The sequence below is a fragment of the Heterodontus francisci genome, chromosome 10 (genome assembly GCF_036365525.1).
Source record: "Heterodontus francisci isolate sHetFra1 chromosome 10, sHetFra1.hap1, whole genome shotgun sequence".
In the NCBI taxonomy this organism is placed as follows: domain Eukaryota; kingdom Metazoa; phylum Chordata; class Chondrichthyes; order Heterodontiformes; family Heterodontidae; genus Heterodontus; species Heterodontus francisci.
The window spans coordinates 75,902,505-75,927,199 of NC_090380.1; the positions used below are offsets into that span (position 1 = coordinate 75,902,505).

General features: G+C 44.2%; 1 protein-coding gene across 1 annotated transcript in view; it reads left to right on the forward strand.

Annotated features, from left to right (window-relative positions):
- The window catches only part of tmem39a (transmembrane protein 39A), a 113,777-nt gene that overhangs the window by 58,120 nt on the left and 30,962 nt on the right, over nucleotides 1-24,695 (forward strand). The window contains exon 3 of the mRNA XM_068040799.1: nucleotides 21,840-22,062. Within this exon, the coding sequence (XP_067896900.1) occupies nucleotides 21,840-22,062 (223 nt within the window). The remainder of the gene's footprint in view (nucleotides 1-21,839; nucleotides 22,063-24,695) is intronic.

The window sequence follows — 24,695 nt, forward strand, 5'->3', positions numbered from 1 at the left end:
AAGCCTCTGAATCCACTGAAGACACATGAACCCCAAGAGAGAAATCTCTTACAGCGAACAAAGTTTAAGAAGAATACTAGGCCCCAACGAGAAGCAAGAACTAGCTACAATCAAGGACTCTACAGTGACCTCAAAGAACCTTAACAAAAACTCTTCAGATATAGCCTCAAACATTTCACTTTATTTTTTTCTTCCGCTTTTTTCTGTCTCTATTTGCATGTGTGTATCAGGTATGCATGCTAACTTGTGTATCCGTTGTCGTCAACTGAATTAGAGTTTAAGTTTAATAAATTTCAATCTTTCTTCTTTAAACCTTAAAAAAAACCTATTTGTGCTGGTTTCTTGGCCTTATAATTGGAAAGTGGTGAGCAAGGATTCACCAAGGGGGAGCTAAAAACATGGTGTGTTTAAAATTAAACCCTGTTGCGTAAGACCAGGTGAAGGCTGAAAGGGAACCTCTTTCTCATCTGGTCATAACAATAGATTTTTGTTAGGTAACAGTATCGAAAGATATCAAACAAAGATGGGTAAATGGAGTTGAGATACCGATTAGCCATGTTTGTCATACTGAATAATCTCCAGCCTTTTTTCCTTTTTGAGTGAGGTAGAGGAGAGGCCTTATTGGTGATAAATGATGAATGCAGTACAAGTCGAAATAATTAACGATTGCTGTCTACTATCCGTTCAGGATAGAGTGGCAAATAGTACAGGAACCTGCAGGGAATTTCAATATGCCAGACTGTTCAAGTCAAAGGGAATAATTGAAAGTATAAATAGTTTCAGAAGTGATAAACGCTTCAAGTTGGTTAGAGTCTTCCAGAAATGATTATTCATCGATAAGTCAGTGAACATTTGCATTCGACTCATCATTAGATCTATAGTTTTGCGTCCAAAAATAGTGCAGATGTGCAGAACATTATTAGATTTAATTTAACCATACTCATGCACGCACACACACACAGATCTCACATGTTGCTCACAAAGTCAGATGCACCAGGGCTAAGGAACAGTAGGTTTTTTTTGGTGAATTTTTAAGAATTTATCGTCATATATCCATGAAGCCAAAAATGGTAATGTCTACTAAAGCACTCTCATACCTTTTTCCAGTGTGAGGAGAAAAATTAATAAAGTTCTTGCCAAGCTTGCTTGAATGTTAAGTTTATTTGCTCCCCTGTCCCCCCCACCCCCCCCCCCCCCCCCCCCGCCCCATAGATAGATGATCAGGAGTGAGAACCTCAGTCAAATTCTCCTATTTTTTTCATCCCTCCCAAGAAGGCCCAGGAACATGGCGTTCAGTGCCCTACTGCTCTAGTTGAGATAAGATATCTGATGTGATCCCAAACCATACAGACCATAAATGCTCAATTCTCAAACTTTTTTTTTTTAGGTGGCATTTACTGGGAATGATTTGTACTTTTTGAGAAAAGAAAACTAAAGTCAAAAACCTTGATCTTTCCTCTGAATAGTAGTGAGAATCCAAAAACTGAAATCTAGTCCTAGCTTCCCAAGAATTCCATTTCTACTTAGGAAGTTTGTTTTCAGCAGTACTACTCTGACACTAGCTACTGGTGGCTACTACTTTGACTGCTTGCTTACTTTAAGGGTTTGTGTTTAATCCTGATTAGGAACATGGGAACAAGAGTAGGCCTTTCAGCCCCTCGAGCCGGTTTCGTCATTCAATGAGATCATGGCTGGTCTGTGACCTAACTCTATATTTGCCTCATATCCCTTAATACTTTTTGGATAACAAAAAATCCATCAGATCAATTGTAAATTTTAAATATGAAATTATCATCAGTTGTTGTTTGTGGAAGAGAGTCCCAAACTTCTATTATCATTTGCATGTAGAAGTGTTTCCTAATTTCACTCCTGAAATTTTTAAACTATGGTCCCTTAGGCCTGGACTCCCCAACCAGTGGAAATAGTTTCTCTTTCTACCTATCTTATCAGTTCCCCTTAATATCTTGAAGACTTCAATAAAATTACTTCTTAACATATCAAATTTCAAGGAATACAATCCTAGGTTTTGTACTCCTCGTAATTTAACCCTTGGGGTCCAGCTTTCATTCTGGTAAACCTGCATTGTACGCCCCTTCAAGGCCTTCCTCAGGTGTGGTGCCCAGAACTGCTCTCAGTACTCTAGGTATAGTCTAACCAGGGCTTTGTAAAGCTGAAGCACCTTCTGGTATCTGATTTTTAAAAAATGAATCTGGCACAGTTGTGCAGCACTTTCTTTCTTAACCTATTTTCTCTTCTTTCCCTCCATCTTTCATTGATAACTTGAGGTAGGATTCTGTGGGTGCCTGTTGGCTCCTGGTGCTTTGCACAAGTGGACATTTTTCTTCAGGGATGTGCCTTCACATGGTGCATAGATAGTCTGTTCTACTGTGGGACTCTTGGAGCCAAACCCAAACTGTATTTGCACAACATTCACTCATGCATTTCGGGCAATGATACTGGCAATGAGGAGGAGTGAAACCATGACTGATTTTCTTTTTTTCCCCCTTCTCTGAGGTCTTTATTCATTTTTCTTTAGCTTACACTGTGGTGGGGTTCGGGGGGGTGCAGGGGGGGTGGGTGAGAGGGGCTGGAGAAAGGTATGAGCTCTCCATACATCGCTCTAAAATCAGTTAACCTAATGTAGACCAGTGATTGAACCAGCGACACTTCTACTTTGTACGGCTCAACTTATGAGTCATCAATATAATGTCCTTACCATACAGAATTTGAGCTTTACTGCATATCATTTGATTGAGGTATGAACTTTTACTAAGACAGTGACCAGTTTCCAATTAGTGGTGGGCTGATTCTGAACAACCATCCATATGTTAAATTTATGTTCGGCCACATTCCATTGAAAAATGTCTTGTCTAACTGTGAATCTTAATTGTGTATCAATTGTTTAATTATATGCAGGTGGAGAGTGTTAACTGGGGTCTGTCTTGAGCACTTATAAGGAGACTCTTACTGAGACTGGTGGAGGGTTCTGAGTGAGGAACTACATGTTTGTAATCCTTTTACTCTGTACAATAAATGTGAAACTGAGTAAAGATAGGTTCCAGCATTATCTTTCCACAACAAGCTTTCTGGAATTTAACAGTATACCTCATTTCCTGTGACACCTGTAGGATGCTGGCTTAATAGGACTTTCTGCTACAAGTTTCTTGAGTTCTAACATCCCTTTTCATCCTTTTTTGGCATCCGCTCTCCCATTTCGCCTCCCTAGGCATTTTCATAGCTCCTTTATTTAGTGTCAGAGTCACAATGGCACAGATTTGGCCCATTGAATCCATGCTGGGTCTCTGCAGATCAATCCAATCAGTCCAATTCCCCGGCTGTACCTCCATATCCCTGTAAGTTTATTTCTCTCAAGTGCCCATCCAGTTTCCTTTTGAAATATTTCATTGTCTGCTTCTACCACCCTCGAAGTTCCAGGTCAATACCACTTGCTGCATTTGGGGGAAAAACAAGTTCTTCCTCTCATTTGACCCCGCCCCCCGCCCAAACCTTAATCCTGTGTCCTCAAGTCCTTGTACTATCAGCTAATAGGAATAACTTTTCTTTGTCTACCTTACCTGTCAGAATTATATATACCACTGTCAGATCTCCCTTCCATCTCCTTTGCACCAAGGAGAACAACCCCAGCTTCTCCAACCTAACCTTGTAGCTAACATCATTCATCCCTGGAACCATTCTGGTAAATCTCCTCTGCACCCTCAAGGTCCCTCATATCCTTCCTAAGGTATAGTGACCAGAATTTGATGCAATACTCTAACTGTGGCCTAACCAGAGCTTTATAAAGGTTCAGTATATCCTCCCTGCATTTGTACTGAATGCCACTATTTGTGAAGCCCAAGATCCCATATGCTTTGCTAACTACCCTCTCAATATGTCCTGTCACCTTCAAAGATCTATGCACGTGAACCTCCAGGCCCCTCTCTCCCTTTCACATCTGTTGTTCAATCACCATCTCATTCCTGGCTGCCACTACTTCCCAGTCACCATGGGGTAGTCCCACACCTAAACTACTTCTGCCTGCTTCTTGAAACCCAGGTAACTTGGACCAATTTGTGCTTTTGTTAATTTTTTCTATTTGAATTTTTTCGGCTTGGATATTTGGAAAGTGCTGTTGTTCCATTGGTGGACAGATCATAAATCAAAACATGAACATAAATCTGTTCTTGTCAGCAGCTTGTTAAATGCAAAAATGTGGGAATGTGGAGTTAAGGTTTTGCATATGGAACCTGTGGCTTTATGGTATGCATCTATGTGGCCCATGAAGACAAAAAGCTGGGACACCCTTATTTCTGCAGCATTTATACGAACATACGAATTAGGAGCAGGGGTAGGCCACTTGGTCCCTCGATTCTGCTCCGCTATTCAAAAAGGGCATGGCTGATCTGATTGTAACCTGAACTCCACATTCCCTCCTACCCCAATAACCTTTCAACCCTTGCTTACCAAGAATCTATCTGCCTCCGCCTTAAAAATATTCAAAGACTCTGCTTCCATCGCCTTTTGAGGAAGAAAATTCCAAAGACTCACGACCCTCTGAGAAAAAATTTCTCCTCATCTCTGTCTTAAATGGGCGACCCCTTATTTTTAAACAGTGATCCCCTAGTTCCAGATTCTCCCACAAGAGGAAACATCCTTTCCACATCCACCCTGTCAAGGTGCCTCAGGATCTTATATGTTTCAATCAAGTCGCCTCTTACTCCTCTTAACGCCAATGGATACAAGTCTAGCCTGTCCAACCTTTCCTCGTAAGACAACCTGTCCATTCCACGTATTAGTCTAGTAAACCTTCTCTGAACTGCTTCCAATGCATTTACATCCTTCCTCAAATAAAGAGACCAATACTGTACACAGTACTCCAGATGTGGTCTCACCCAATGCCCTGTATAACTGAAGCATAACCTCCCTACTTTTGTATTCAATTCCCCTCGAAATAAATGATAACATTCTATTAGCCTTCCTAATTACTTCCTGTACCAGCATTCTAACCTTTTGCGATTCGTGCACTGGGACACCCAGATCCCTCTGCATCTCAGAGCTCTGCAATCTCTCACCATTTAGATAATTTGCTTTTTTATTCTTCCTGCCAAAGTGGACAATTTCACACTTTCCCACATTATACTCCATTTGCCAGGTCTTTGCCCACTCACTTAACCTATCTGTATCCCTTTGTAGCCTCCTTATGTCCTCTTCACAAGTTACTTTCCTACCTATCTTTGTGTCATCAGCAAATTTAGCAACCATACCTTCGGTCTCTTCTAAGTCATTTATATAAATTGTAAAAGGTTGAGGCCCCAGCACAGATCCCTGTGGCATACCACTTGTTACATCTTGCCAACCAGAAAATGACCTATTTATGTCTACCCTCTGTTTCCTGTTGGCTAACTAATCTTCTATCCATGCCAGTATGTTACATCCTACACCAAGCTTTTATTTTCCGCAATGACCTTTGATGTGGCACCTTATCAACTGCCTGCTGGAAGTCCAAGTACAGTACATCCACCGGTTCCCCTTTATCCACAGCACATGTTACTTCTTCAAAGAACTCCACTAAATTGGTTAAACCTAATTTCCCTTTCACAAAACCATGTTGACTCTGCCTGATTACCTTGAATTTTTTTTAAGTGCCCTGCTGTAACGTCTTTAATGATGGCTTCCAATGTTTCCCTACAACAGATGTTAAGCTAACTGGCCTATAGTTTCTTGCTTTCTGTCTCCCTCCCTTTTTGAATAAAGGAGTTACATTCACTATTTTCCAATCTAATGGAATCTTCCCCGAATCTAGGGAATTTTTGAAAATTAAAACCAACGCATCAACTATCTCACTAGCCACTTTTAAAACCCTAGGATGGAGTCCATCAGGCCGCGGGGACTTGTCAGCCGCAGCCTGGTGATTGTAATTTTCTATAGTTCCTCCCTCCCTTCCATATCCTGATTTACAGCTATTTCTGGGATGTTACTTGTATCCTCTATGGTGAAGACCGATGCAAAATACCTGTTCAATTCATCTGCGCTCTCCTTATTTTCCCTTATTAATTCTCGAGGCTCACTGTCTATAGGACCAACTATCACTTTGTTAACTTTTTAAAAAAATATAGAAGCTGTTACTATCTGTTATATTTCTAGCCAACCTTCGCTCGTATTCTTAATTTTTCCCTCCTTATTAATCTTTTAGTCATTCTTTGCTGTTTTTTATATTCTGTCCCATCTTTGTGCAATTATATGGCTTTTTCTTTAAGTTTGATACTATCTTTAACTTCTTCAGTTAACCACAGATGGTGGTCCTTTCCTTGGAATCTATCTTTCGCGTTGAAATGTATCTATCCTGTGTATTCTGAAATATCCCCTTAAATGTCTGCCACTGCATCTCTTGATCTATCCCTTAACCTAATTTGCCAGTTCACTTTAGCTAGCTCTGCTTTCATGCCCTCATAATTTCCCTTAATTAAGTTCAAAATACTAGTCTTAGATCCGCTTTTCTCTCCCTCAAACTGAATGGAAAATTCAATCATATTATGATCACTGCTGCCTAGGGACTCCTTCACTATGAGGTCATTAATCGTATCTCATTGCACAATAGCAGGATTAGTCTAGTTTGCTCTCTGTTTGGCTCCAGAATGTGCTGTTCTAAGAAACTAGCCCGAAAACACTCTATGAACTCATTTAGGCTACCTTTGCCCCATCTGATTTTTCCAGTCTATATGTAGGTTAAACTCCCCCATGATTATCGCTGTACCTTTCTGACAAGCACCCGTTATTGCTTCCTTTATACCCTGTCCTACCGTGTGGTTACTGTTAGGGGGCCTGTACATCACTCCCCTAAGTGACTTCTTGCCTTTATCATTTCTCATCTCGACTCAAACTGCTTCTACATCCTGGTTTCCTGGACTTGGGTCATTCCTCTCCTTTGTGTGAACACCATCATTAATTAACCGAGCCACCCTGCCACCTTTTCCTAGCTTCCTGGCCTTCCTAAATGTCATGTACCCTTCAATATTCAGGTGCCAACCTATGTCATCCTGCAACCATGTCTCTGTAATGGCTATCAGATCGTACTTATTTATTTCTATTTGCGCTCTCAGCTCATCTGTTTTGTTTCAAATGCTACGTGCATTCAGATATAGAGCCTTTAGTTTTGTCCTTTTATTATATTTGTAACCTCTAGCCTTGTCTGCTGATATACTCTTAGATTTGTACTCACTGTCCCTTCCTGTCACCATCTGTTTATTTTTTCCCATATTAATACCTTTCTCTCTGCCTTGTCTCTCATTTTCCTTCCTCCTTTTGGCCTCCTTGTCTTGAGAGACAATGGACAAGCGCCTAGAGGTGGTCAGTGGTTTGTGGAGCAGCGCCTGAAGTAGCTATAAAGGCCAATTCTAGAGTGACAGACTCTTCCACAGACACTGCAGGTAAAGTTGGTTGTCGGGGCTGTTACACAGTTGGCTCTTTTCCTGCCAACTGCTGAGTCTCTTCGACTAGCCTCTCTTCAGCCCCGCCATTATAGCTGTCCACCAGCTCTGGCGATCACTGGCAACTGGCTCCCACGACTTGTGATCTATGTCGCAAGACTTCATGTCACGTTTGCAAGCGTCTTTAAAGCGGAGACATGGACGGCCAGTGGATCTGATACCAGTGACGAGCTCACTGTACCATACGTCCTTGGGGATCCTGCCGTCTTCCATGTGGCTCACATGCCCAAGCCATCTCGAGCGCCACAGGCTCAGTAGGGCGTACATGCTGGGGATGTTGGCTGCCTCGAGGACATCTGTGTTGGAGATACGGTCTTGCCACCTGATGCCAAGGATTCTCCGGAGACAGCGAAGATGGAATGCGTTGAGATGTCAGTCTTGGCTGACATACGTTGTCCAGGGCTCGCTGCCGTAGAGCAAGGTATTGAGGACACAGGCTTGAAACACTCGGACTTTTGTGTTCCGTGTCAGTGCGCCACTTTCGCACACCCTCTTGGCCAGTCTGGATATAGACGCTTGTTGATTTCTGCATCAAGAGACAGGTTACTGGTGACAGTTGAGCCCAGGTAGGTGAACTCTTGAACCACTTCCAGAGCGTGGTCGCCGATATTGATGGATGGAGCATTTCTGACGTCGTGTCCCATGATGTTCGTTTTCTTGAAACTGATGGTTTGGCCAAATTCATTGCAGGCAACTGCAATCCTGTCGATGAGACTCTGCAGGCACTCTTCTGTGTGGGATGTTAATGCAGCATTGTCGGCAAAGAGGAGTTCCCTGATGAGGACTTTCTGTACTTTGGTCTTTGCTCTAAGACGGGCAAGGTTGAACAACCTGCCATCTGATCTTGTGTGGAGGAAAATTCCTTCTTCTGAAGACTTGAGCGCATGTGAGAAGAAGATCACAAACAGTGTGGGTGCAAGAACACAACCTTGTTGCACAGCACTCAGGTTGGGAAAGGGGTCTGATGTGTTATGCTGGATTATGCCTTTCATATTGTCATGGAACGAGTTGATGATACTTGGTAGCTTTGGTGGACATCCGATCTTTGCTAGTAGTCTGAAGAGACCACGTCTGCTGACGAGGTCAAAGGCTTTGGTGAGATCTATGAAGGCAACGTAGAGGGGCGTCCGTTATTCGCGGCATTTGTCCTGTAGCTGGCGAAGGGAGAACAGAATATCAATAGTGGATCTCTCTGCTCAATAGTCTCACTGTGCCTCAGGGGTAGACACGCTTCAGCCAGCTTCTGGAGTCTGTTTAAAATGAGTCGAGCGAACGCCTTCCCCACCGTGCTGAGCAGAGAGATTCCACAGTAGTTGTTACAGTCACCGCGGTCACCCTTGTTCTTATAGAGGGTGATGATAACGGCATCGCGCATGTCCTGTGGTACTGTTCCCTCATTTCAGCACAGGCAAAGCAGTTCATGTAGTGCTGAGAGTATAGCAGGCTTGACACTCTTGATCATTTCAGGGGTAATGCCGTTCTTTCCAGGGGCTTTTCCGCTAGCTGGAGAATCAATGGCGTTACTGAGCTCCAATTTTGTTGCTTGTTCATCCAGCTCGTCCATGACTGGCAGAGATTGGGCTGCATTGAGGGCGGTATCGGTGACATCATTTTCCCTGTACTTCCTGTTCTAGGTAGTGCTCCACCCAGCGGTCCATTTGCTTGCGTTGGTCGGTAATTGTTTCCCCTGATTTAGACTTGAGGGAGCCGATCTTCTTGATTGGCCCAAAAGCTGTCTTAATGCCATCATACATTCCTCTGATGTTTCCACTGCTGGAGGCCAGCTGAATACGACTGCATAGGTGTTGTTAGTAGTCGTTTGCACAGCGCCTGGCTGTTCTTTGCGCGGTGCTTCTGGCAGCTTTAAGTGCTAAGGATGTTAACTCGCTGGGGGCTTCCTTGTAGTTCAGCAGTGCAGTGCGTTTGGTGGCTATGACTGGTTCCATCTCTTCAAAGTGAGATTGAAACCTGTCTGCATTCTGCTTCTCACGTTTGCCAAAGGTGGTCATTGCTGAGTCATAGATGGCTTCTCGCTTGATGATACTGAAGTGGAGGTGGTGCTGCATGAAGTGTTTGTGACAAGAGTAGCCCTTCATGCCACTCCATAGCACCATTGCCATGGATTGGCATTGCAGTATCTCTGCAAGGAGGTGGAACCAGGTTTTAGGCCACTGCTGACTGTTACTGTCACTGGGCGTGCCAGTTCTATGCTTCATGGTAGTAGCAGCAGATGGCACAGCTCTACATCTGAGATAAGTTGCCCATGGTCATGCCAACTAGGTGCAACAATACTTTCAGATATTGATGGCATCCTGGCAAGAGAAGCCAATCAGGGTAAGCTGGCTGTTAATTACCATGGCAAACTTCTCGTACAATGCCACTGAAAGTGTGGCATACTTAACTGGAGCCTTTCCAATGGAAGCATCTAACATTACAATTACTCTGGAATTCACATATCAATGCTGAGACTCCAGAGGAATGGAACTTCCACCCATTTTCTGATGGCTGATTTACATTGGTGGTACAGGTGGTCTGGGGTGGAAAATCCAGGCTTGTGTCTGGTTTATTTTTTAAAATTATATTTGTATCTTTATTGGAACAAAGAACAAATATAGAAACCTGCACCCATTCTGGTAATGATATTTGAGTAGATGGGAAGAAGAACCTGTTCATTTGGAAAAACATCTTGAGTTAAAAATTCACTTCAGGCGGTGGCGCAAAACGGGCAGTATTGGATTGGTCACCCATTTTAAGGAGCTCCTGATATTCAGTTCCATTGCAGTCAATGGGATTAACAAGGAGAGTCGCACAGACACAATGGGCCAAGTGGCCTCCTGTGCTGCAACCATTCCATGATTCAATGAATTCAAGTTTCTTCCAGTACTTTACTCATATTCACAGGAACATGGCAGATATTCTACACATGCCCTCACCTTCAGTGATCTGCTAAGACCTCAGCACATTGTCCTTTAACATCCTGCAACGTGCAAATACCAGTGGGGCCCAGATTCTTAGCCACTTTCCCTCCTGTTTGCCCTGCTTATCGATGTTCCAGGACATTATCAGGTGAAGCCAAATGGTCGGCTGTGCATTGTGCCCAGCAGGCCCTGGACTTTGAGAATGGAGGTGGTGGAGAGAGGCTTTGTAGTGGGCTCTTTTCCCTCCAATTTTCCCACTTATCTTGGTAGGCCTCGGTTAACTGCTTCTTGGGGAGGGAATCTGCCTTTTTAAATGCCCTCTCATTTCTTTGGGTCCAGAAGCGGCAGTTGTGCTGCAGCACCGTCTAGACCTTCTTGGGTGACAGTAGTGGGCTCTGACATGCTGGTGGCAACCTCATCAAGAGCCCATGCTACAATATGATTCCTGACCCAGGAAAATGGCCTGGGCTCATGGCGGGATTAGACTGGCGGGTAGAAGTCCCACCTAACTCTGTAAGGCAGAAAAAGGAAAATCTAGCCCTGTATATTTCAGGATAATTTGTAAGATGTATATTCACTGCCTTGTGGGCGCCTCGGGAGAGACCAAGGCTAAGGGAGTAAACCCTAACAGAAAATCCGGAGCGGAACCCCGTAGGCGGTCATGTGTCACCTTTGGCATGTTTCCGGCAGTTCCTGCAGCCATACTGGTGCCAAACGTCGTGTCCTGCACTCCTTTGGACCCCACCAGAAAGGCCGAGAGGGGGGTTTTGACGACTGGGCAACTCTCAACCTCCATAAATTTGCCCAGGCATGCGCCATGGAGAGGTCACTCCATAGTTGCCTCACAGCGACTGAAACAACACGGAAGGCAGCAGTTACGGGTTATAAGTCCAGATAAATTGGCGTAGAAACTGGGCGCCACGGGTTGCCTTTGTCGGTGGGAGAGGTCATTGCACCTCACTGGACAGCTACCGCCCGCCTCAAACCGGGCAGCCCCCGGTCAATAAGGTTCTGTCCCGCCACAGTCTGCCTGCTTCAATGGGTGCTTGGAGCTCAGGGTCATTGCCCGAAAGGTGGACTGATACACCGCACCAAACAACATGAAAAAAGGAAAGAAGGTACCAGCCCTTCGCTTTGCAAGCTGGAACGTCAGAACTATGTGTCCTGGCCTGTCGGAAGACCTTACACAAATCAACGATTCTCGGAAGACCGCCATCATTAACAACGAGCTCAGTAGACTCAATGTGGACATTGCAGCACTTCAGGAGACTCGCCTCCCCGCGAATGGCTCTCTAGCAGAGCAAGACTACACCTTCTTCTGGCAGGGCAGGGATCCTGAAGAACCAAGACAGCATGGAGTGGGCTTCGCCATCAGAAACTCCTTGCTCAGCATGATAGAGCCTCCCTCAAATGGCTCGGAACGCATACTGTCCATCCGACTGCTCACCACCTCTGGTCCAGTACACCTACTCAGCATCTATGCTCCAACACTCTGTTCCGCACCTGAAGCTAAAGACCAGTTCTATGAACAACTCCATAACATCATTAGCAGCATCCCCAACACCGAACACCTATTCCTGCTGGGGGACTTTAATGCCAGGGTTGGGGCCGACCATGACTCATGGCCCTCCTGCCTTGGGCGCTATGGCGTTGGAAGGATGAATGGGAACGGGCAGAGACTGCTTGAGTTGTGTACCTATCATAACCTCTGCATCACCAACTCGTTCTTTCACACTAAACCCTGTCACCAGGTTTCATGGAGGCACCCAAGATCACGTCGTTGGCACCAGCTAGACCTCATTGTCACAAGGCGAGCCGCCTTAAACAGTGTTCAAATCACACGCAGCTTCCACAGTGCGGACTGCGACACCGACCACTCCCTGGTGTGCAGCAAGGTTAGACTCAGACCAAAGAAGTTGCATCATTCCAAGCAGAAGGGCCACCCGCGCATCAACACGAGCAGAATTTCTCACCCACAGCTGTTACAAAAATTTCTAAATTCACTTGTAACAGCCCTTCAAAACACTCCCACAGGGGATGCTGAGACCAAGTGGGCCCACATCAGAGACGCCATCTATGAGTCAGCTTTGACCACCTACGGCAAAAGTGCGAAGAGAAATGCAGACTGGTTTCAATCTCATAATGAAGAGCTGGAACCTGTCATAGCCGTTAAGCGCATTGCACTTTTGAACTACAAGAAAGCCCCCAGCGATTTAACATCCGCAGCACTTAAAGCAGCCAGAAGTACTGCACAAAGAACAGCTAGGCGTTGCGCAAACGACTACTGGCAACACCTATGCAGTCATATTCAGCTGGCCTCAGACACCGGAAACATCAGAGGAATGTATGATGGCATGAAGAGAGCTCTTGGGCCAACCATCAAGAAGATCACCCCCCTCAAATCTAAATCGGGGGACATAATCACTGACCAACGCAAACAGATGGACCGCTGGGTTGAGCACTACCTAGAACTGTACTCCAGGGAGAATGCTGTCACTGAGACTGCCCTCAATGCAGCCCAGCCTCTACCAGTCATGGATGAGCTGGACATACAGCCAACCAAATCGGAACTCAGTGATGCCATTGATTCCCTAGCCAGCGGAAAAGCCCCTGGGAAGGACAGCATTACCCCTGAAATAATCAAGAGTGCCAAGCCTGCCATACTCTCAGCACTACATGAACTGCTATGCCTGTGCTGGGACGAGGGAGCAGTACCCCAGGACATGCGCGATGCCAACATCATCACCCTCTATAAAAACAAAGGTGACCGCGGTGACTGCAACAACTACCGTGGAATCTCCCTGCTCAGCATAGTGGGGAAAGTCTTTGCTCGAGTCGCTCTGAACAGGCTCCAGAAGCTGGCCGAGCGCGTCTACCCTGAGGCACAGTGTGGCTTTCGTGCAGAGAGATCGACTATTGACATGCTGTTCTCCCTTCGTCAGATACAGGAGAAATGCCGTGAACAACAGATGCCCCTCTACATTGCTTTCATTGATCTCACCAAAGCCTTTGACCTCGTCAGCAGACGTGGTCTCTTCAGACTACTAGAAAAGATCGGATGTCCACCAAAGCTACTAAGTATCATCACCTCATTCCATGACAATATGAAAGGCACAATTCAACATGGTGGCTCCTCATCAGAGCCCTTTCCTATCCTGAGTGGTGTGAAACAGGGCTGTGTTCTCGCACCCACACTTTTTGGGATTTTCTTCTCCCTGCTGCTTTCACATGCGTTCAAATCCTCTGAAGAAGGAATTTTCCTCCACACAAGATCAGGGGGCAGGTTGTTCAACCTTGCCCGTCTAAGAGCGAAGTCCAAAGTACGGAAAGTCCTCATCAGAGAACTCCTCTTTGCTGACGATGCTGCATTAACATCTCACACTGAAGAATGCCTGCAGAGTCTCATCGACAGGTTTGCGTCTGCCTGCAATGAATTTGGCCTAACCATCAGCCTCAAGAAAACGAACATCATGGGGCAGGATGTCAGAAATGCTCCATCCATCAATATTGGCGACCACGCTCTGGAAGTGGTTCAAGAGTTCACCTACCTAGGCTCAACTATCACCAGTAACCTGTCTCTAGATGCAGAAATCAACAAGCGCATGGGTAAGGCTTCCACTGCTATGTTCAGACTGGCCAAGAGAGTGTGGGAAAATGGCGCACTGACACGGAACACAAAAGTCCGAGTGTATCAGGCCTGTGTCCTCAGTACCTTGCTCTACGGCAGCGAGGCCTGGACAACGTATGCCAGCCAAGAGCGACGTCTCAATTCATTCCATCTTCGCTGCCTTCGGAGAATACTTGGCATCAGGTGGCAGGACTATATCTCCAACACAGAAGTCCTTGAAGCGGCCAACACCCCCAGCTTATACACACTACTGAGTCAGCGGCGCTTGAGATGGCTTGGCCATGTGAGCCGCATGGAAGATGGCAGGATCCCCAAAGACACATTGTACAGCGAGCTCGCCACTGGTATCAGACCCACCGGCCGTCCATGTCTCCGTTATAAAGACGTCTGCAAACGCGACATGAAATCGTGTGACATTGATCACAAGTCGTGGGAGTCAGTTGCCAGCATTTGCCAGAGCTGGCGGGCAGCCATAAAGACAGGGCTAAATTGTGGCGAGTCGAAGAGACTTAGTAGTTGGCAGGAAAAAAGACAGAGGCGCAAGGGGAGAGCCAACTGTGCAACAGCCCCAACAAACAAATTTCTCTGCAGCACCTGTGGAAGAGCCTGTCACTCCAGAATTGGCCTTTATAGCCACTCCAGGCGCTGCTTCACAAACCACTGACCACCTCCAGGCGCGTATCCATTGTCTCTCGAGATAAGGAGGCCCAAAAGAAAGAAGATGGCTTCTCTGACGTGGGCCCACTTGGTCTCTGCATCCACTGCAGGAGTGTTTTGAAGGGCTTTTTCAAGCAAATTGAGAAATTTTTGTGACAGCTGTGGGTAAGAAATTCAGGTCGGAGTGATGTAACTTCATTGGTTTGAGTCTAACTTTGCTGCTCACCAGGGAGTGGTCGATGTTGCAGTCCACACTGTGGAAGCTGCATGTGATTTGAACGCTGTTTAAAGAGGCTTGACTTGTGACGATGAGGTCTAGCTGGTGCCAATGACATGATCTTGGGTGTCTCCATGAAACCTGGTGACAGGGTTTAGTTTGAAAGAACGAGTTGGTAATGAAGAGGTTGTGGTAGGTACACAACTCGAACAGTCTCTGTCCATCCTCATTCATCCTTCCAATGCCATAGGGCCCGAGGCAGGAGGCCCACGAGTCATGGTCGGTCCCAACCCTGGCATTAAAGTCCCCCAGCAGGAACAAATGTTCAGTATTAGGAATGCTACTAATGATACTATGGAATTTGTCATAGAACTGGTCTTTAACTTCAGGTGGGGAGCGGAGTGTTGGAGCATAGATGCTGAATAGATGTACTGGACCAGAGGCAGTGAGCAATCGGATGGACAGTATGCGTTCCAAGCCATTTGAAGGTGGCTCTATCATACTGAGCAAAGAGTTTCTGATGGCGATGCCCACTCCCATGCTGTCTTGGTTCTTCAGGATCCCTACCCTGCCAGTAGAGGGTGTAGCCTTGCTCCCTTAGTGATCCGCTCGCAGAGAGGCGTGTCTCCTGAAGTGTTGCAATGTCCACATTGAGTCTACTGAGCTCGTTGTTAATGATGGCGGTCTTCCGAGAGTCGTTGATTTGTGTAAGATCTTCCGACAGGCCACGATACCTAGTTCTGACGATCCAGCTTGCAAAACGAAGGGCTGGTACCTTCTTTCCTTTTTTTGTCGTGCTGTTTGGTGTAGTATTACAGTCCCCTTGTCAGGCAATGACCCTGAGCTCCAAGCACCCACTGAAGCAGGTGGACAGAACCTTTCTGATCGGGGACTGCCGGTTTGAGCCAGGCGGTAGCTGTCCAATGAGATGTGATGACCACTCCCACCGACAAAGACAACGCCAATTGAGCTGGACTTAAAACCTGTAACTGCCGCCTTCCGTGTTGTTTTGGTCGTTGTAAGGTGACTATGAAGTGATCTCTCCATGGCGCATGCCTGGGCGGAATGTATGGAGATTGTGAGTTGCCCAAGCGTCAAAACCCACCTCTCGGCCTTCCAAGTGGGGTCCAAAGGAGTGCAGAGCACCACATTTGGCACCAGTTCGGCTGCAGGAACTGCCAGAAACATGCCAAAGGTGACTTATGACCGCCGTAGGGGCTCCGCTCCGGATTTTCTGTTAGGGATTACTCCCTTAGCCTTAGTCTTTTCCGAGACGCCCACTAGGCAGTCGTGTTGTTATCCTTGTTTCTACTCTTTGATTTACCACATCTTCCCAAATTTGATCCCTTGCCCCACTCTTCAGTTTAACACCCTCTCTACTTCTCTAGTTATGTGGCTCGCTAGAACACTGGTCCCATCACGGTTCAGGTGTAGACCATCTTAATGGTACAACCCCCACTTTCCCCAGTTCTGGTGCCAGTGCCCTACGAACCGGAACCCACTTCTACGACATCAGTCTGTGAGCCACGCATTAATTTCTCTAATCATATATGCCCTGCTCCATTTTGCACATGGCTCAGGTAATAGTCCAGAGATTATTACCTTTTGAGGTTCTGCTTCTTATTTGGTACCTAGCTGCTCATGCTGACTATGCAGAACCTCTTTCCTTGTCCTGCTTATGTCATTGGTACCTACATGGACCACGGCGACTGGATGCTCCCCCTCCCACTGTAAGTTCCTCTCCAGCCCTGAGCAGATGTCCCGAACCCTGGCCACTCGTTCTTTGCTGCAGAGGACAGTGTCAATCCCCCTCACTATACTGTCTCATGCTATCACTGCTTTCCTTTATTCTCCCCCGACTTGAATGGCTTCCTGTACCATGGTGCCATGGTCAGTCTGCTCATCCATACTACAGCCCTCGTTCTTGTCCATACAAGCTGCAAGACCCTCGAACTTGGTGCTCAATTGCAAGGGCTGAGGCTCGACCACAACACTTTCTTGATCCCCTTACCTGCCTGACTCACAGTCACACCCTCCGGTCCCTGATCACTGACCAAAAACAGACGACCCTATCCAAAGCGGTGTGACTGCCTTCTGTAACAAAGTGTCCATGTAGCTTTTTCCCTGCCTGATGCATCGCAGCGTCTGCAGCTCAGCCTCCAGCTCAATGACTCTTAGCCGAAGCTCTTCAAGCCGCACTTACTATAGACGTGGTTGCCATGAATTGCAATAACATCGGGGAGCTCTGTCATACTGCAGCTGCACCACATCACCTGCTCTGCCATTTTTATTGTGTTAAATTAATAAAATTTATTTTCCTTAATTAATTTATAGTTCCCCTCCTAACTGAACTCCCTCAGTTACCAAACCTACTTCTTCACACTTTGTGCCCGTCAGCAGCACTGAGTCCCCTGAATATATATACTCTCTGAAAACAGTTCAGAAAACAGTTTAAGCTAATTAACAAGCTACAGCTACTCTGAGAGTTTGTATACCCCTGTTTAAAACTGTAAGAAACTTAACTTGCCTCTTAACTTAAACAGTAATTTCAGTTAACTGCTAAATGCAAACAAAACAGAAACTCGACTTTCGAGATGAACCCTTAAAATGCTGTCACTTACCAAACTCCCTATATAGTACTCTAGTTCCATCTAGTTGCAAAAATTGAAACTGCACTGATTTGCTTTGATATTACACACCATCCTAACTTGGAGCTATATTGCCGTTCCTTCACCGTCGCTGGGTCAAAATCCTGGAACTCCCTTCCTAACAGCACTGTGGGTGTACCTACCCCACATGGACTGCAGCGTTTCAAGAAGGCAGCTCACCACCACCTCCTTGAGGGCAATTAGGGATGGGCAATAAATGCTGGTCTGGCAAGCGACACCCACATCCCATGAATGAATTTAAAAAAATTACTCTAAAATGATGGTCACTGAGTCACTAGTCTAATAACAATTAGACAATCCATACAGAAGAATTATTCAAATTTTCTGTTAATTACTTCATTTTTACCTTACTGTTGTGTAGATTAGTATCACTGTACTTGCTCAGTGCATTGTTTTCATTCCTCCTTGAGAAAGACTTTGTAATCCTGCAGATGTGGTTGCGACAGATGTCAGCCTCAAAATAAAAGGGCTTCTTCCACCTTTCAGGTGTATCTAGATGTTGCAAATTCTGCATTTATGTCCTGTTTTTAAAAGCAGTCACGCATGAAGATTCCATTCTGTCAAACGATTTGTACTGTAGTTTGGATGTCTGGTATTTGTACCTTGCTCATCAATCATTCATTGGCCCTAAAGAGAGAGGGTGGAACTTCCTGGTTTATGGTTTCACTCGCCTGTAAAGATTTTTATGCAATAAAATCCACTTAGACTGGCAAAGCAGTTGAGGTTGTTCATCTACTCTATTGGCATAGGGCAAATAAGATTAGAGAAATTAATGCATGGCTCAAAGACTGGTGTGGTAGAAGTGGGTTCCGCTTCGTGGGGCACTGGCACCAGTACCTGGGGAAAGTGGTGGCTGTACCACTGGGACAGTCTACACCTGAACCATGTTGGGGCCGGTATTCTAGCGAGCTGTATAACTAGGGAAGTAGAGAGGGTTTTAAACTGAAGAGTGGGGGCAAGGGATCATATTTGGGAAGATATGGTAAATCAAGGAATAGAGACAAGGCAAGAGAGAAAGATATTAATATGGGAAAAGATATTCAGACTGTGACAGGAAGGGACAGAGTGTACCAATCTAAGAGTAAATCAACAGATAAGGCTAGAGGTTACAAATATAATAAAAGGACAAATCTAAAGGCTCTATATCTGAATGCACATAGCATTTGAAACAAAACAGATGAACTGAGCGCACAAGTAGAAACAAATAAGTACGATCTGATAGCCAATTCAGAGACATGGCTTCAGGATGACTTAGATTTGGACCTGTTTGAAGGGTACGTGGCATTTAGGAAGGACAGGAACCTAGGAAAAGGTGGAGTGGTGGCTCTGTTAATTAATAGCGCATTGAGAGGGATGACCTAAGTTCAAGAAAGCTGGATCTAGAAGCAGTTGGGTAGAGAGGAGAAATAATAAAGGCAAGAAGTCACTTGTGGGAATGGTGTACAGGCCACCTAATGTTAACCTCCAGGGTATAAAGGAAGAAATAATGGCAGCTTGTCAGAAAGGTACGGCGATAATTATGGGGGAGTTTAACCTACATATTGACTGGAAAAAAAAAAGATGGGCAGAGGTAGCCTAGATGAGGAACACATAGAATGTTTTTGGGATAATTTCTTGAAACAGTACGTTCTGGACCCAACCAGAGAGCAGGGTATGCTAGACCTGGTATTGTGCAACGAGATAGGATTAATTAATGACCTCATAGTTAAGGTGCCCCGAGGTAGCAGTGATCATAATATGATTGAATTTTACATTCGGCTTGAGGGAGGGAAGAATGGGCCCAAGACTAGTATTTCAAACTTAAATAAGAGCAATTATGAGGGCATGAAAGCAGAGCTAGCTAAAGTGAACTGGCAAATTAGGTTAAGGGCTAGGTCAATAGAGATGCACTGGCAGACATTTATGAGGATATTTCAGAATACACAGAATAGATACATTTCAACAAGAAAGAAAGATTCCAAGGGGAGGACCTGCCATCCATGGTTACCTGAAACAGTTAAATATAGTATCAAACTTAAAGAACAAGCATATAATTGTGCAAAGGTGGGTGGCAGGTCAGAAGATTGAACAGAATATAAAAAACAGCAAAGAGTGACTAAAACATTGATAAGGAAGGTAAAATTAGAGTACGAAAGAAAGCTAGTTAGAAATATAAAGACAAATGGTAAGAGTTTCTATAGATACTTAAAGAAAAGAGTTAACGAAGTGAACGTTGGTCCTATAGAAAGTGTGTCTGGGGAATTAATAATGGATAATATGGAGATGGCAGATGAATTTAAACAGGTATTTTGCATTAGTCTTCACTATTGAGGATATAAGTAACATCCCAGTATTAGCTGTAAATCAGGAAATGGAAGGGAGGGAGGAACTCAAGAAAATTACAATCACCAGGGAAGTGGTACTGAACAAATAGTTGGAGCTGCTGACTGACAAGTCCCCGAGGCCTGATGGACTTCATCCTAGGGTTTTAAAAGAAGTGGCTAGTGAAATAGTTGATGCGTTAGTTTTAATTTTCCAAAATTCCCTAGATTCGGGGAAGGTTCTGTTAGATTGTAAAGTAGCAAATGTAACTCCTTTATTCAAAAAGGGAGGGAGACAGAAAACAGGAAACTACAGGCCAGTTAGCTTAACATCTGTCTTACGGAAAATGTTAGAAGCTGTTTTTAAAAACGTTACAGCAGGGCACTTAGAAAAAAAAATTCAAGGTAATCAGGCACAGTCAACATGGTTTTGTGAAAGGGAAATTATGTCTAACCAATTAATTGGAGTTCTTTGAGGGAGTTACATGTGCTGAGAAGGGGAATCGGTGGCTGTATTGTACTTAGATTTCCAGAAGGCATTTGATAAGGTGCCACAACAAAGGCTATTGCAAAAAATAAAAGTTCATGGTGACGGGGGTAACATATTGACATGGATAGAAGATTGGCCAGCTAACAGGAAACAGAGTAGGCATAAATGGGTCATTTTCTGGTTGGCATGATGTAACTAGTGGTGTGCCACAGGGATCTGTGCTGGGGCCTCAACTTTTTGCAGTTTATGTAAATTACTTGGATGAAGGGACCGAAGGTATGGTTGCTAAATTTGCTGATGACACAAAGTTAGGTTGGAAAGTAAGTTGTGAAAAGGGCATAAGGAGGTTACAAAGGGATATAGATAGGTTAAGTGAGTGGGCAAAGATCTGGCAAATGGAGTGCAATGTGTGAAAAGGTGAAATTGTCCATTTTGGCAGGAAGAATGAAGAAGAAGTATATCGTTTAAATGGTGAGAGATTACAGAGCTCTGAGATGCAGAGAGATCTGGGTGTCCGGATGCATTAATCGCAGATACTGCACATCATTAGGAAAGCTAATAGAATGATATCATTTATTGCGAGGGGAATTGAATACAACAGTAGGGAGGTTATGCTTCAGCTATACAGGGCATTGGTGAGACCACATCTGGAGTACTGTGTACAGTCTTGGTCTCCTTATTTCAGGAAGGATGTAAATGCGTTGGACGCAGTTCAGAGAAGGTTTACTAGACTAATACCTGGAATAGGTGGGCTCTCTAATGAGGAAAGATTGGACAGAATAGGCTTGTATCTGCTGGAATTTAGAAGAGTAAGAGGCGACTTGATTGAAACTTAAGATCCTGAGGGGTCTTGACAGGGTGGATGTGGAAACGATGTTTCCCCTTGTGGGAGAATCTAGAACTAGGGGTCACTGTTTAAAAATAAGGGGTCGCCCATTTAGACAGTGATGAAGAGAAATGTTTTCTTTCAGAGGGTCATGAGTCTTTGGAATTCTCTTCCTCAAAAGGCAGTGGAAGCAGAGTCTTTGAATATTTTTAAGGCACAGGTAGATAGATTCTTGATGAGCAAGGGGGTGAAAGGTCATTGGGGGTAGGTGGGAATGTGGAGTAATCAGTTCAGCGATGAACTTACTGAAAGGCAGAGCAGGCTCGAAGGGCCGAGTGGCCTACTTCTGCTTCTAATTCATATGTTTGTACTCTAAACTAAAAAATGACAATGATGGATTCTTGTTTTTTGGCCATTTTCTTTTATTGTAATGTACCCATTTACAAAATTATGAAGAATCCTAAAATCTAATGAGATTTCTCTGATCAAAGGGTCATCTCTTTAGAAAGTGAAATTTTACAGGCATCGAGTAAGTTGCAATGTTTTTGCATGCATTTTAAGAAATCAATGGAGCTGCTGTAAACTACTTTGTTTAAAAAAAATTGTTACTTCCTTTTTGTTTTATAGTATGTTTTCTTTCTCCCTTTTAGAAATGGCAGTGCCATTGGTCTGTCTGCCCCTCCCATCACCGCCTTGATTACCCCGGAACCTGTGCGCCACTGCCGTATTCCTGACCTTCCAACGGATGGATGCCTTGTCTTTGAACTTCTTTTTTTCATTTATCTGCTGATGGCACTCCTTGTTCAGTATATTAACATCTATAAAACAGTTTGGTGGTTTCCATACAATCATCCTGCTGCTTCTACCTCACTGGTGAGCATGTCTTTTATAGCGTCCAAGTTAATTGAGAGAGCAGTTAGGTTTATGTTCATCGTGCACAATATAGGCAAGCTGTGATGTTGGGGATGAATTAAGTAGTGAAAAAAATCCCAATATGACTGTTTAAATTGTATCGTGAAATATCACTTGAAATCATGAGATTATGTAATTCGCTTCTCTCATGCTTCTACCAGCAACAAAATAAACAGTAACTGTGTGTTACTGTTCTGAGTTGTGTGCATGTAGCTGTGGTCTCGTGTATGCTCTGTGCACAGATGCTTTCTCTGTGTGCAGTCGCTCACTTTCTGCACATGCAGTTTCTCTGGAGATAATAATTTGGTGCTCTGGTTGATTCCAAGATTTTATTTAGGTCCTGTTCATATCCACGTTTTAGTGTATAATGTCTTCATAGCAAAATGCTAATCCTAGAATATAGAGAAAAAGAGGCCCTAGAGTTGATCAACATTTACCAACAGTTAAACTATTGACAGGCTTCTGCCAGCGCTGTTGCTAGAATATACTTGGAGCAGTCCTTTGGTCTCCTTCCATAATGGTTTTCTTACACTGGGTGTGTGCTTGGTCCTAGCTATCTAATTGGGGCAATAATTTCTCTCTCTGTCTATGAATCCTAAGAGAAATTAGCATGTGGAGTCATAATAGAGTTTCTACAGGCAATAAAAAAACTGCCAGTAATTGTTCTTGGGCTACGGGAATGGATGATGTGAGAAAATGGAAGTTTCACACTCATGATCCAAGATTGCTCTTGTGTGGTTGGGGGAGTATAGAAAGAGATCTTCCCTACAGCCACTTTCTAGAAGAAAAAGTAGAAAATATCATTGCTCAGTATGGCATTCCTGATTCACTAAACATTGAAATTCACACCCCTAAAAAGGCAATCTCAGCCTTGCATGTGTTACGACCGAGGTGGGAGCAACGCACTGTCAGTTGATCCCATCACTCCCCATATTATTAAAGTTTTCCCACCCAACCAGAAAAACAGCCAAATTAAAACACTCTAGTAACCCCCAGAATAAAACAGGCCAAACCAAGTATCTTTAGACAACAACAAATTAACTATTTATGAAAACTAAATCTTAAACACTATTCAGATAAATCTATGTCTCAAGACCTTATAGCTTATTTTAATCTAACTCCCCCATTCTCTCACATACATTCAAAACTAAGTTAACTGGTTTTAAAAGTCATGTTTTTAAAAATTATCTGTTTCTGAAGGATAAATAAATAAGTCTTTGTGGGTTACATTCCTGATGGGTTAGATATTCTAGTGTGAACATAATCAAATGCTACTCGAAGTCTCCACACGAATTTGATGAAATAGTCCCTCAATAGACAGGCATTCAAAACAGTTCGGCTGCAGCAGGCATCAGGACCACCAGTGAATTCCAGGAAATACTATTAGTCAAGAGAGATTCAGTCTTGGAGCAAATACTTCCTGGCTTGGAAGTAAAGAAAAGGAGTTTTGCTACCTTCAGCAATACAAATGGTCTCTTCAAAAAGAAAAAGGGCTTTTTTCTCCTTAGCCAATTAACTCTGTCTGTAGCTCCTTGTAGAATTTTTGCTGAGAGAGAATAGACAGCTCTTTTCTTCAGTAGCACACCTCGCTGGTGGCTGGTTCAGACTGGTTCTTGCCAGTTTTACACACCCTTAAATTGAAACATTATGCCATGTGACCTCTCTCCTGCTGTGGCCTAGGGACAGGTGCAGCTGGCACCCTGTTCTCAGTCTTAAAGGCACACTGTTTTCAAACAGAGTCTTGAAGGCACACTTTTTAACCCGAGGAGAAAATAAATACAAGTACCGTGAGACATGAAAGGAAATCAAAAAACTATTAACGTGCAGCTCCAAAGTTTTTTTTATAAGTTTGCCTCTTGTTATTGATGGAAACGAAAGCTGCCGCTGTTATTTCCATTCTACTGTATTTCATATTTTGAGGGATTATCCCATTGTAAGTATGCTGTCGCGCACATCGGAAATGCGATGATACACCTATCTCTGAAGGAAAGGGGAACGTAACATACCCTAAAGTGAACCACACTTGTGAAAATCACAAGGGAACTAAAAGTGAGGTCAGCGTGGATCTACTCACTGAAGAATCACATAATCAGGTTCCAAATCCAAAACTAATCAAACCCAACAACTTAGAATCAGAACTCAGCCAGAACAAGGGGCAGGAAGAAATCCCAGATGCCTCACAGGGGCTAAAAAACAATGCATCATCCTATCACCTTAGAAATAAGAACTATCAATATGCCAGAACCTGAATGGTTATCGCCATGTATTATTATGGAAGCAGTAGTCAAGGGGTTAAAGCTTGTACAAACAGAGAATCTTGCCACAAGCTGTAACAGAAATTTGGGTAATACAAGCTTCACCTGGTATATGGTCCTGGAGATTGACATTCCTAAAGTAGTACAAACTGGTGTGCGAGAAACTACAACCCTATTTGACAACATGTAACCAAAAGCCTAATCTTCAAAGCCTAAAGGTGTTAATGAAACCCACCTTACACCTGTCCTAAAAATATTCCAGAATTGAATGTCATAGACTTAACCAGCACAGAAACAGGCTCTTCAGCCCATTGTGTCTATGTCAGCCGTCAAGCACCT